Genomic DNA, 14,363 nt, shown 5'->3' on the forward strand with positions numbered 1-14,363 from the left:
CTTATTGTAAGTATGCTGTATGAAGCATCTTAAGTTGAACGTGTATTTCTGTGTGTCCCTTTTTTTTTAGCCATGGAAATCCTGGGCAACCTCAGCAAGGCCGAGGACAACGGCGTGCTCATCTGCGAGTACGTGGACCAGGACTCGTACAGGGAGGTAATAATGCTCCTCACCCTGCCTGACCTCATGCTCCTCATGGCCTCCTTGGAGGTGCTGTACCTGCTGGCCCAGCTCGGAGAGATACCCTGCAGCAAGATCGCCTCCGTCGACCACAGCATAGGTATGAATCCTCTACTGTCACATGTTTTAGTTTGTTTTTTTTAAACATACCATGCCGGTTTGATCTTTTTTATTTTGGTTCATTCTCCTTAAGTGAATCCAGAGCTTGAAATCTAGCGTCACATGGGCTTGGTAGAGTTTTGGTAACGTGTCTGCCTGCCAAGTTTTGTCACCCCCGTCATTCCATTCATGAATAACTGTCTCAAATGTTTTATTTCTACGTTCTGGTTCTCACCGCAGGAATGACACATTTCTTTGATCTGGTAAATGTCGCAAATGTGACCGCTTGTTTTTAACCACTGTGTTTTCATTTTTTTATCTCCTTCTCTCCGGTCAGACCTGTTAGTGCGGTTAGTATCGGTCGACCTTCACACGTTCGGACCCGACGCCCTGACAGCGGTGCGGTTGATCGAGCACCAGGCCAGCGCCGACCAGGCGGCCGAAGTTCGACCACAGCTGGTGGAGCAGGTGCCTGCGGCCGTGCAGGGAGCAGCAGCGCCTGGTGAGTGTCTGCTCGTTGGGGGAAAGCTGTGCCCCTTGATTAAAAACTTGTGACAAATCTTTTCTGCCTTAACAAGCGTTTATACACTCGGCCTCCTGCTAGGCAAACGGGGAAATTACTAGGAGAGTAAAATTACCTCGTTTTTATTTAGTGTTGCTTCGTGATTTCAGGTCAATTTTCGCATTATTAAGGGACTTTGGAAGTGTATACTGCAGGTAATAAACATAGCTTTGGATTTGTTCTAAGCCATTACGGTCCACTGGAAATCTGTAATATACTGCATCTTCACTACAGTATTATATTTTAAAGCTATCCGAAACTTGATCTAGAATTGAGTTTTTCCAAATCATAAATGTAGCTTTAAAAAACCCCCCAAAAAAACACCTTTGTTTATTTTGACTGTGCCCAGACGCCAGGATGGTAGGGGAGGGGCATTTCTATTGCATTCGCTTTACCGCACCATTGTGATGAAAAGACAGCTGAACCGGAAGGCAAAGCTCTTGATCTACTTTCACCTATGGTCATGAGGGCTGGGTCATGACCGAAAGAACTAGATCGCGGGTACAAGCAAACAAAATGGGTTTTCTCAGGAGGGTAGCTGGCGTCTCCCTTAGAGATAGGGTGAGAAGCTCAGTCATCTGTGAGGGACTCGGCGTAGAGCCGCTACTCCTTTGCGTTGAAAGGAGCCAGCTGAGGTGGTTCGGGCATCTAGTAAGGATGCGCCTCCGTAGGGAGGTGTTCCAGGCACGACCAGCTGGGAGGAGGCCACGGGGAAGACCCAGGACTAGGTGGAGAGATTATATCCCCACCCTGGCCTGGGAACGCCTCGGGATCCCCCAGTCAGAGCTGGTTAATGTGGCCCGGGAAAGGGAAGTTTTGGGTCTCCTGCTGGAGCTGTTGCCCCAGCAAGTGTTTCAGCACCGAACAGTTAATTAATGACATTTCTTGGAATTGATTCAAGACCACCAAGAATATGAACACCTCTTTAGTTGTAATTATCTTTTGTCTCTGCCCATCATGATATAAACAAATGCAGATGTAAAAGCAGATTTTCCAATCTCCTCACTGCACCATTGAGTGTGTGTGATTTAACAGGTGTCCCTTGGTGGGAACTAAACCCAGCTAACCTTGGAGGTGTCATTCCTGTACAGTCAAGTGTACTCCACTGGACTGCAACAGTTATTAGTGTGCTGACATCTAGTGGACACCCTGGGGATTGCTACAAACTTTAAGTTGATTGAATCAACGGACAAATTCATCATATTCTCTTGCTTTCAGCATTAAATCAGTTATACAGAAGCATTCATGTTTTTTAAACCCGTCTTTGTTTTGTCTTTTTCAGTAACGAGGGTCGCGGTTCAATCCACTCAAACACCACCTGGTATTGTTGAACTAGATGGAGAAAAATTCACACTGCAGTGGTAAGATTCATTCATCTATAGATGGGAATTCTGATATGTGTGTTTGTGTGTGTGTATATATATATATATACATATATATATATATATATATGTATATATATGTATATGTGACAAATTGTTCAAAACAAAGAATAAAATTGAAACATAAATAAATAAAAATAGAAAAATAAAACGAAGAGCAGAATAATCACATAAACCACAGTATCGGCAAAATAATGAGTAATAATAATACATATATATTTTCAAACATGCATAAACAATCAGCAAAAAAGATCATAATATAGACATAAATATTCAGAGTCATAGACAAGTAGAAAAATACAATTTAATGTCTTTTTGAGAGAAAACAAATTTTTCGTTGTACCGATCCCCCCCTTATGTCTGTGTTTTGTCTCTCCAGGCTAAACGCACACTTTGAGACGAACGCCGAGGGCTCTGTGTCTCGATCAGATATGTACTCGGAGTACCTGGCCACCTGCAGTAAAATGGGACGAAGCAACATCTTGAACTCTACCGGCTTCCTCAAATGTCTGCGGTCAGTCCCGTTTCCTTCCCCCGTCTGACGCTTTTATGTTTACGCAGAGCAACGATGTGTTTACCCTGATTGTTTTCTCCTTTTACTGCACAGCAGTTACCTTTTGTAGAGCAGCTCTAACAACACACAGCTGTTTTAATAGTGTTAATGATAGATAAGATACCAGTGAGTATTTCCCTTTGTGATGAACCCGTGTCTCCTCCCACCACCGCAGGACCGTGTTTCCCAGCCACACAATGCGACGGCAAGAGGAGCCCAAGGCCAACGGGCAGGTTCAGATCCTCCTGGTCGGGCTGAGGCGCCGGTCAATCCCACTGCCCATCCAGCTGTACTACCAGCAGCCTCAGCAGCAGAATCCGGCAGCAGTTGTGACACCTCCAGCAGCGCCTGGAGACCCTCAGGCCCCGCCTCCAGGTACAAATAGTAGAATTGATCATGTTTTTTGAAATGCATCAGATTTTGTTTAGTCACCTAAGATGCTGCCTAGGATCTGAACAGTTCTGTTTGTGTGTTAATGTGTGACCAGGCTTACCTCTCGGGCCTCCCGGTCTTGGACCCCAGTTTGTCCGGGTCATGGGCCCCAGCACCACTGGTTCCGCCCCACCCATGGCCACGACTGCACAGGAGCATCCTCACTCAAGCCACCCGACTGTTCCCCGTCACCCGGCGGCCCCGCAGGTGTCTCCACAGTTACCGCCGAATCCTCTGGTGGCAGCGCTGCAGCAGCAACAGGTCCGACCCGGTCTGGTGGTGCAGATTCCGACGTCGGCGACGGCCACCCAGAACCACAGCCCCCAGAACCCCGCCGCTGCTCTGCAACACTCCCCCATGCTCCCCACGGGGACGCCCGTCACGCTATTTCAGCAGGTACCGCAGGGCCACATCCTCACCGCCAGGGTGCAAGGCGTGTGCCCCCCGATCGCCCAGCACCCGGCCCTGCCTCAAACCCCTCCTCTGTCTGGAGCCCACCAGGTGGAGCCTCAATGTGCGGCGGCGACGCCCTCTTCTTCCATCCAGGCGGGTGGTCCGGTGTTGAGTATCGCGGGCGTGGCCCAGGGGTCACGCGTCACATTTCAGAATATCGCCCCCAAACCAGCGCCAAACCAGTCGGGCGGACCGACCGCCACGATAGCCACTCCCAACCAGCAGCCTCAGCAGCAGGCGCAGAGTGTCGTAATAGTCAGCCCCAACCCCCAGCCGAGCTCGGGCTACAGCCCCGCCATACACCAGATCGTTCTTGCCAACCCCTCCGCCATTCCCGGCGCCCAGACTATTCAGATAGCAGGGCAGCCCGGAGCTGCTTCCAGCCCCTGCCCGCCCCCCGCGTCTCACTCCAGCACCCAGCCCAATCAAACTGTCAGCCACGCACTGTCCATGAAACGGCACCACCAACAGCAGCATCAACAACCGCTCCAACTTATCTCCCAACCTCCTCCCTCTCAGCCTACCTCCACCGAGTCCAGCTTGATCAAACAGCTACTGCTTCCAAAGCGAGGGCCTTCTACCCCGGGGGGGAAGCTCATCCTACCCGCTCCACAGGTGCCCCCTCCCAACAGCACGCTATCCCCCAGTCCGCAGGTCATCTACCAGACGAGCTACACCACCCAGAACCCCTCTCCTCAGCCTCAGCAGCTCAATGTCCAGCTGGTTCCTGGTCAGCTTCCTGCTGCAGGAGCCCCGGCCCTCCAGACGGTGCAGCTGTTGCCGGGCCAGCTCATTTCCACAAGTAGCTCAGGGGCGGCTACCATCATCCAGGGCCCCACGGCAGCTGGACAAGTCACGTTCACCGTGGTCCCCAACACTGGCTTCACCACCTCTACCGCTGCTGTTGTGAGCCAGGGTGCCGTGGCTCCGGGAGTTCCCCCTCCTCAGTTCTCTACTGCAGCGCCCCACCACGCTGCTGCAGCTCCACCACCGCCACCACCACCCCCACCTCCACCACCACTGCCGGCTCCCCTCAGAGGAGACAAGATCATTTGTCAAAAGGAAGAGGAGGCCAAGGACGCCACGGGGCTGCACATCCACGAGAGAAAAATAGAGGTGATGGAGAACTCGTCTTTGGCAGAAGGAGACTCCAACGGCAAAACCAGTAATGGCGATGTCGCGGCGGGTGCCAAGCTGCTAAACGGTCGGAAGTGCATGGAGTCTAATCTACCTCCATACCACTCAGGGAACAGCCAGGGGGCACTCAACGGCCCGGCTACGGAGGGTCACCCTGCGAATGGGAAGCAGGCCCTCTCCCCCAGCCTGAACACCCCCCTGGAGGGCAACCCCGACCCCAAAAAGACTCTAGTCAACGGGGTGTGTGACTTTGATCGGGGTGATGGCGGTGGCAACTTAAACAAAAACATTCCAAATCACATTGCTTCCAAACAGTACTTGGGGAACGGGGAGGTGGGCCCTTCTGAGAGGAGTCACGGGTCAGACCCCCCTCTTCCCAGTCCTCCTCCCCCCCAGCAGGACACTGCCAAAGCCCAGCAGGCCGAGCGCCTGGCTAACGGACCCCAGGCAGTAGGCAACAGGCCTCCCTCGGAACTAACCAATGGACCTATGGGGCCGGCCTTTGCCACGCCCGTGCTTAGACAGCAACTGCTCCCCAACTCCCCCCTCCCCCCCACCGTCACTGTTACCTCCCAGAGTCCCGCAAACGGAGTGGCCTCCGAGCCCCGAGGTCTCAAGAGGCCGGCCGAGAACGAGGACCGCAGCGCGGCGGCGGTGTCCTCGGGGATCCCCAACAAAGTGGGGGTGCGGATCATCACCATCAGCGACCCCAACAACGCCGGCAGCAGCGCCACCATGGTGGCGGTGCCAGCGGGAACAGACCCAAGCACAGTAGCCAAAGTAGCAATAGAGAACGCCACTCAGCAGAGGAACTGCTCGCCCACACTGGCAGCTGGCTCGACGGTGAGTCATTGGAGGGGTTAGTCTCGCAGTAAGCCACGTTTATCATGTCTGCTAGTAGTGTGACTGAATGTCAGGGCTGTCACTAAATGTGTCTGCATGTCTGTGACAGACACACGAGGGTGAGTATTTGCAAGTCATGGATGTTGTCTGTGGCTATGTTTGTGTGTCTAATTTACCACCTACTGTTTTGGTTAAGGGTATCCTATGGTATTTACATTCACTAGAACACATATGTTCCCTTCAGTCTAGCAGACATGTAAGAGGCATCTCCGTTTTAATTCTTTATTCATGATTTGAATATATTTTTTCTTGCATAATTTCAAATCCCTCTTCTGGAGGTGAATGTAGCCAGCCTGACATGTGTACACACAAACTGTAGCACATACTCTTTGCAGTTTTTAGGATGGCTAATGTAGTCAGCTGTAATCTGCTTATTTTTGACTGAGGGAAAAAATCTATTAATGCACATTTAAACAACTCAATTTACGCGACGTTAAGGCCCAGACACACCACGCCGACGTCAAAGAACTAACAGTGATTAAGGCCGACTGTTGCGTCGCCCCACGTCGCGTTCGTCTTGGCCGACAAGTTACATTGGAACATGCCGCAAAGACTTACAGCAGACCAGTTGGCACTTACATTCTGCGCCTGTCTGTATTCATCATTCAAAGAAAGAGAAACCAGAAGACCGAGGAAGGCAGATATACAAGCCGTTATGATATGTACATGAAGTAGAGCGGCGCTTGCCGACCGTTTCCACACCACTCGCCACTTAGCTTCATTCCAGATGGCCGTGTTGTTGTGAAAATATCCGATCAGATGAAGATGAAGATGAAAAATGAGAAGAGCCTTCTGTGTTTTTCCTCTTGACTTTACTCGTTGGCTCGCTTTCCTCACGTCAGCCAATCAGAGCGGTTTCTCTCGGCCAATTCAACATGCTGAATCGGCCGAAAAACCTCCGACTCGGGCAGGCTAGAGCCGACGATGCGGGACACACCGCAAAAACTAGGTCGACAGACGCTCACCAACGGCCCCAAATTGTCGGATGGCCGGCCGTCGGCTTGGTGTGTCAGCGCCTTTAGACATGTTACAAATTGTTCTAAAACAGAGTTCAGCTGTAGCTTGTAGACTTGTTTTGTGGTCTTTGTAACGTGATTCAAGATGCTATGACCTCAGATTCTTTCGCCAAGAAAGAGCAGAACCAGCTCTTTGGTTTCTCCATTCACTGCCTCCCTCTGTCTGAATGAATTGCTAATGTCTTTGGCTGTGGAACAGAATGAAGTTAAACCTGCAGAGAGGCCGTCGAGAATACAGCAACAAAAGCCAGGAAGGGCCATTGGCAGTCATTTTGGCATTTTAGCACTGAGCAAAGATTACAGAAAGACCTTTGTTTTTGTTTGTTCGGGCGCCAATCCTTGAGATTGTTTTTATTTCATGTCTGTGAGATGCCAAAACGGACACTAAAACGAGCATCATGGGTAAAACATTACACCATGCTTATAGCATGCTGTGTGTTTTCCTGTAGGAGCTGTGTTTAGATGAGAAACTTTACAGGGTTTCTTTTCTAACACGATTCCAGTATTTGATGCTGAAACACACCGTTATGTAACTCAATTGAAGCGGCACATTATGCTCTAAGATTTGTAATGTTCTAAAATCAGACAATACCTTTGAATTACAAATGTGCAGTTAGGAAAAGGGACTTGTTTGGCACTCAAATTGCTGTCTGTCCGTGTAGGAGATGGAAGGAAAAGTCTGATTTGGTTCAGGGCTCATTAAGACGCTGGCACAGTGTGTGTTTACTGCAGTCTGCAGGTTGAGTAGAATAATGTTTCTCATTACAATATATAGCCACTACTTTGATTTCAGATTACAGCATAGTCTGGTATGCTACAGTAGTCTATTACTGCATTAATGTCATGATGCCGGCTGATAACCGCTGTGTCAAAATTCTGAATTTTGTCAGCTTGGTGGTGTTGGACCCGGGCTGTCCACATGGATATGGAGTAGCCAGCCGATGGGGAAAAGAAGTGACCCCTGGCACATTCTAATGCCACTGTTCCATCATATAAACTGATCTGAATTCGAATGAGTTAGCCAGCCTGATGTGGTGGGCTGGACTGATGCAGACATACAGGCATGTTTCTCTATCATCATGCTCGCGTTGTTTTGAAGCGGAGGCTAGTGGTCGTAAAATGTACACGTAAAGCAAATCGCAACTTGTTGATCAAAACTATTTGAGTCGAGTGATTCACATATTTTGTTATTTTACTGTTATTTTTGTCAAATGTTTATTTTATAAATTATTTAAAACACAACCAATACATAGGCTAGATAAGACATGGGATTAAAAACTAAATTTGTATAGCTCTCTCTTTTTTCACCAAACCTTTTTTTGCATTTGGGTCTGCTCCCACACTACTTAAGTGTTTTTATTACGGAGAAAAAATTGTGAACAGTATTCACTGTGTTCACAGGACCTCTCTGTGCTCTCTGTCCCAAAAGCCCGGACAAAAATTGGGGAAAGGGCTTTTGCATATTCTGCACCCTCAGCCTGGAATCTGCTCCAAAATGACTTGATAATCAAGGAGCTGGTATCATTAAACATTTTAAAATCTAAAATGAAGGCTTTAGAAGCAGACTCTATGGCCTGCCAATGTTTTTAGCTTCCCTTGTTGTACAGCTGACTCCCGCAAAAGTTCCTTTTTGTCCCCCCATTTGTCTTTAGATAGTTCTCTTTTAGTGCTTTTAGTGTTTGTGGACTGTATTTTTGTCTCTGTTTGTGTCTGTGTCTGCAACTTTGTGTTCTTGCTGCTGACTGTCTTGGCCAGGTCTCCCTTGGAAAAGAGGTTCTTAATCTCAATGGGACTAACCTGGTTAAATAAAGGTTAAATAAAGGTTAAATAAAAAAGAAATGTTCATCTCTGAGACTAGTGGAAACAGTTTTCCAAAATCAAACTCAATACCAGCAAATATGCACTTATTGCACATCACTTGTGAGTTAATGTTTGGAGGTTAAGAAGGTGAGGCCAGTTAAGACCATGTGGCTCTCTCCGATACCCACCTCCTATAGCAAAGCAGCTGAGAGAGCAACTTCTGCCACTAGAGAGGCTTGGGTTACATCTCAGCCGACAAGTAGAGTTTGGGGACGATTGCAGCTGGTGAATATTTAGAAGTCCTTTTATTTTGTGACCAAAAGTCACTTGATGTCTCCATTTATTTTTTATTAATTCATATATATTTTTTCCAACAGCCTACAGTTACCCCGCCCCCTGTATCCCAGCCTGCTCCTCACCTCTCAGCACAGCAAAGCCCCGCAGCAGCACCGCCAGAGCAGACCAGGAAAGCAGGGCAGAACTTCAAGTGTCTGTGGCAGTCCTGTAAACGGTACGTGTCGGACGCGGACGTTCGCAATTCAACTTCAGCCTAAGCCGCTGTTGAGCTCTGCTGATTTAAATTCTTTCTTCTTCTTCTCCAGGTGGTTCGAAACGCCGTCTCGGGTGTTTTACCACGCGGCGACGCAACACGGTGGAAAAGGTGTATATGGAGGCCACTGTCAATGGGAGGGGTGTGAACCTTTTCCTCGGCAGAGACTGTCCTTCATCACGCATCTACAGGTGAGACTCCCTCCAGTGTTTTGTTGCTCAGTGTTTTTCTTAATGCACTTTTTTTATAGTACCATCAACAACGATAAGTTGTATTTATCTAAATAGTTTCCACTCTTTTCTTTTCCAGGATAAGCACTGTTCTCGAGAGGCTTTGCTGGCTGGACTCAAGCTAGAGGAGCAGCAGGCGCAAAGTCCCAATCAGACTTCTTCCCAGTACATACACCTTTCTTTATTCAGTATTTCTGGGCTAAACAGTGTTCTGATGGTGGTGTTTGACAGATGATATTAATGTGTTTGGGTTTATGCTTGGTTTGTTCCAAAGGACTCCGCCAGCGGCAGGCAGCACTCCGACACCGCGAGCACCGAAAGCAATCGTGAATCATCCGAGCGCAGCTCTCATGGCCCTTCGCAGAGGCTCTCGAAACCTGGTCTTCAGGGACTTCACTGTGAGTAGAACAAGGCTACCTCATTCCTCCCCGATTTACCTCGAAGCTCACACTTTTGTATGACTCGTATGAAAGCTCTCGGGTCGGCCGAGGTGGACGTAAGCTGCTCTGAAGTTTTTTTTTAAATCCCACTGTTTTCCTTCACTTCAAACCCAGGATAAGGATTGACTGGAAATGCTGTGACTTTTCCAGGTCTTTGTTAGGCTGGAATCTGCACAAAGATTTAATGTTAGAAAACTCCATTAGATTGTACATACAATTACACAATTTTTTCTTAGATACAAGTAGAGGGGGCTACAAGGACAATATGTTGGGAACCACTTCTGTGGTTCTCCCCCTCCTTCTGAATCTCTCTCATCTCTGTGGTGGAATCCATGAATCCATTTGTTGTTTTGTTTCCTCTCCTAGGACGAGAAAGAGGGACCAGTGACCAAACACATACGACTAACTGCTGCCTTAACGTTAAAGAACATCGCCAAGCACTCTGACTGTGGTCGCATGTAAGTGTCCTTCTGGCTTTGAGGAGTGTTGAGTGAAACTTTCTGGGTATTTCCTTCTGTGTTTGTTCCCCTTGCCTGGTGAGCAGAGATGTCATGAAAGATTACACGAGTATGGATAAAATAAAAAAGATGTGTAAGAAAGTATCGATACAAATGAATATTGCGATATTATGTTGTGCGACACTTTTTTTTTCTTTCTTTTCTTCACAACACTGACGGCCCACTGTTGGGTCCGGCCACTATTCAAAGTTTTGGAGATTGTAGCGGGTTCAGTTCAGGTTTTAAAGCTAGAGTGAAGATACTGGTATCATATGAAACTAGAAAACCTAAGGAATCCATTGGTATATACCATGTCATACTAGCTTTTCGCAAAGGAGGCTAAATAACTACAAATTTATGCTAAATTTTGGCGAGGAAAAACTGGCATGGCCATTTTCAAATGGGTCCCTTGACCTCTGACCTCAATGTTTCAGTTATTTTGATCACTTCTTGGTGTTTTGGATAAATAGTTTCTTGTTTCTTTGTGTAGAATGTAGAAGAGCACTCTAACTTACGTTTTGTTTCTTTCTCTCAGGTTGGTAAAGAGGCATGAGACGCACCTCTCTGTGCTCGCGCTAAGTAACATGGAGGTTTCCACCACGTTAGCCAAATGCCTTTACGAACTGACGCGCGCGCTCCAGGCTTAAACGCCAAAAGGACAACCTCTACAAACCCCCCCTCTCTCCTGAGATGAGAGGGAGGAAGCCACCGGTGAGCCGTAGCGGGGTCTGCAGAGGGGCGGGAGCGTAGGCGGCAACCGGAAACGAAGGCCCTCCTTCTGCCGCTCCCGGCAACCCGGCACCCTCCAACCTCCGACCTCCAACCCCCCCCCTCTCCATCCCTCACCTCCTTCCTCGCCAACCCGTGTTCAAACACCCCGCCCTCCTCCATCCACACAAACACACACACAAAAAAAAAGAAACTGCCACGGGGGTCTTCCACCAGCTGCCCACCAGGGGGAGCTCTTTAAGACTGCTTCCCCGAGGGACTCCACCGACGAAACCCCAAACATGAGCACATTTTTGTTTTCTGTTTTTCTTTTTCTCTTCGTCCCGTGAACTGATGTGTGCGTTGGAGCGAATGGCGGTCGACTGAAGAGCACGGATGGGCGGGGGAGAGAGGGGGCGGGGCTAGGGTCGGTGACGGAGGAGGAGGAGGACTCAGCAGCTGGCAACTGGCGCAGATCCATTTTTTTTTTTTTTCTTTAGAAACTTGGTAGCTTGGTTTTCTTACTTGAGTCAATATATTTTCACTTATTTATTATTGAAATGAATACCATTACAATTAATGAAAAAGAATCTTGTAAATATGTTGTGAATATATATAAAGAAGATCCTCTTTCATGCCGATGCAGCCACTGGAGAACTTGCTCTGTGGAGTAATAGAAGCATTACTTTGGTAGAATTGAATAAAGTAGTATGTTTGTTTTTGTTTTTTTTTGCTTTTTTTATGATCCCTGGTCACTTGTATCTAATGTGATTCTATACTCAGCAGTGGATGAATGTACTTAAAAACCTGTAAATAATTCTGCAAAGGTACTGATGCTGTAAAGCTTAGGGAGGGGGTTAAAAACAGTTTTTTGTGGAACTGTGACATTTTTTGTATTATAATACCTTGTAGAACTCATTTTGCTGGCTGAAAGAGTATGGAATAATATATCTCATGTCATTTTGTAGAAGAAAAAAAAATATTGAAGGTATTCTCTTCCCTTTCTCTTCCCTCACACGCCCCCTTCCCACCCTCAACACGCACACACACAAGTAACATATATCCACTGTAAGCGTTTTGTCATTGTACGGGCACAGTGCGCGTACCAAAATTTTTTTGTATTTGTAAATTGGTTTAAATACATGGAGTTTTTATACAGGTTTTCTCCTGTGTTCTTTGCTTTACGTGCAGGTATGATATTTTCTTCACTACTTTTTTCTATCTTAATATAGTGTGGAGTTTTATTGTACTATTTTTTCATTCTTAATACCATGCCACATTCCGGCTCACGTCCTCAAGACTGTCCTCTCTACCGTGTGTTGTGTAACATTTATGACTGCCTGTCGTATTAGCATCTGACCGGGGCGAACCCAACCATCCTCATTTCTGCGGTGTCAGTAGGATGTGTGACTATACATAGACCTAACAGTCTGTTAGAGATTGGCTTTATTTACTTTGGTGACTGTTTATAGTTTTTAAATAAAACACTGAACATTTTGCTTTGGTTTTTACGCTTGTTTCTTTATTTTTTTTTACTCCCATTTTCCTTTCCATCAAAGCGCATGCAACAGTCGAGTTGTATTCCACCAGGTAAATGCAGTTGCCATGGGTACATGGAAAGATTGTGGAGTACTAATTTGGAAAAAGAAATCCACATTGCACAACAACAGGGATTGAGAGTGCATGAAAATTAAAGGGGAACACGCCCCCAAATTAAGAATTCCAATATGTTATTTCCACGGTCGAGGAAAGGTCAATCAATATTTGTGAACATGAGTTCCTCTCTCTCGCTCTCAAAGGCAGAAACCAGAGAAGAAGAAGTCTCAAACTTGTGATGTCATCGGGTTTTTAGAAGGGGATACTTTCACAACAATGGAGGAAAACTGTCATGGCCATTTTCAGAGGGGTCCCTTGACCTCTGACCTCAAGATATGTGAATGAAAATGGGTTCTATGGGTACCCACGAGTCTCCCCTTTACAGACATGCCCACTTTATGATAATCACATGCAGTATAAATGTGTTATTTTCGCCTATTCTAAAGTGGTGTATTTGAATATTTCTGCATTCTGGGGTCCCTAAACAGTCTTTGAAATACATAACTTGGGTATCACTGTAAAGCTGAGACTCTTGTGGATCCAATGAGCCCAACTGTATTCATATGTGATGATGTTAGTCCCCATAGTAGCACATTTCATTGTAGTGAGACCATTTTTTTAAACTTGACCTCACTGTATAAAATGACCTGTGGTGACCTCTAGGATAATCACAGCCTCATGAAACTTTACAGCCACAAACTAGAGACCTAGAGCATTCAGAGGATGGATGGCTTTCCTAGCTAGATTGACAATAAGGGGGTTTCTGAGCAGTTTACACAACAGAAGTGCTCGCCATCTAATTGCCGAAAAATGCAATTCTTACAGAAATCTCCAAATGTCAAACATTTTTGGTACCAATTAATTTTTCTATGGTGTTCCTCAAGGTCTTGGTGTCTTAATGTGGTATTTTGGAGGGATTATTGATAATTTTGTATCAATTGAGTGGTAAAAATTGGTTAATTCTAGCACCAATTCTGTGTAACAAATGGTATCTACCTTCAAATTGCTGCAAATCTCATAAAAAAGAAGGCTTCTTTTAAATGTCAGGCTCCACAGAAATATGACACAAAGCTTATCCAACCAGAATGAAATACAAGTTTGTTGTTGGTGAGATGGCTGGGCAAGTGGTGAGCAAGTGGCAATGTGGGTGGGCATGGAGCAGGTGGCTTACATTGCTTCAGAGCTTCAGTGCCCAGGGGCCCACCTTGGTGGTGCTAATCCAGCCCATATAGACTATCTATGATCCAGCCTTGCTACTAATACTTCTCATCAAAACTTTCAAAATAAAATGACCAAAAGAAACAGTTTTTGTTTTTCAAAATATGTCACCATGTCTGACTGGACATATCTTGATGTAGTTTCTCAATGTGACCACTGGAGGGCAGTGAGTTAACACCCACTTTACATGATTGCATGATCTCCAAATTAGAAACAATGTAATTAAAACAACTCCTAATGGGCCTTTTTCACATCACACATTTTGACTTGTCATAGTAGGAAAAGCACAGGTGTACAAATAGAGCACAAATGCACCCAACCCTTGCCCATTGCCAATGCAAAAAGGCTAAAGAACAAAAAAAAAAAAAGTTAAATTAAATTAAAAAAAAAGAAAAAGACAAATAGACAAATAGATAAATAAATAATGAGAAAAAAATTATATATATACATATATATATATATATATATATGTATATATATAATAGGCTGATAATATATATATATATATATATTCTCTCCATCAGCTAAATTGTATGACATCATAAACTTTGATTTATTTAAACAGAAATGACCCCTAACTAAATTCAAAATAAAAATAAAAATAAAT

The 14,363-nt window shown here is 46.1% G+C and overlaps 1 protein-coding gene across 5 annotated transcripts in view; it reads left to right on the forward strand.

Annotated features, from left to right (window-relative positions):
* The window catches only part of arid2 (AT rich interactive domain 2 (ARID, RFX-like)), a 44,801-nt gene extending 32,360 nt beyond the window's left edge, over positions 1-12,441 (forward strand). For all 5 annotated transcript variants that reach the window (XM_037760333.1, XM_037760334.1, XM_037760335.1 and 2 more), the window contains 12 exons: positions 71-280; positions 617-781; positions 2,124-2,202; positions 2,603-2,737; positions 2,952-3,151; positions 3,264-5,641; positions 8,895-9,028; positions 9,120-9,258; positions 9,377-9,462; positions 9,572-9,695; positions 10,104-10,195; positions 10,770-12,441. In XM_037760333.1, coding sequence (XP_037616261.1) covers positions 71-280; positions 617-781; positions 2,124-2,202; positions 2,603-2,737; positions 2,952-3,151; positions 3,264-5,641; positions 8,895-9,028; positions 9,120-9,258; positions 9,377-9,462; positions 9,572-9,695; positions 10,104-10,195; positions 10,770-10,881 — 3,854 coding nt within the window. In that variant the 3' untranslated portion in view covers positions 10,882-12,441. The remainder of the gene's footprint in view (positions 1-70; positions 281-616; positions 782-2,123; positions 2,203-2,602; positions 2,738-2,951; positions 3,152-3,263; positions 5,642-8,894; positions 9,029-9,119; positions 9,259-9,376; positions 9,463-9,571; positions 9,696-10,103; positions 10,196-10,769) is intronic.
* Positions 12,442-14,363: the final 1,922 nt, after the last annotated feature.

The sequence above is a fragment of the Sebastes umbrosus genome, chromosome 23 (genome assembly GCF_015220745.1).
Source record: "Sebastes umbrosus isolate fSebUmb1 chromosome 23, fSebUmb1.pri, whole genome shotgun sequence".
In the NCBI taxonomy this organism is placed as follows: Eukaryota; Metazoa; Chordata; class Actinopteri; order Perciformes; family Sebastidae; genus Sebastes; species Sebastes umbrosus.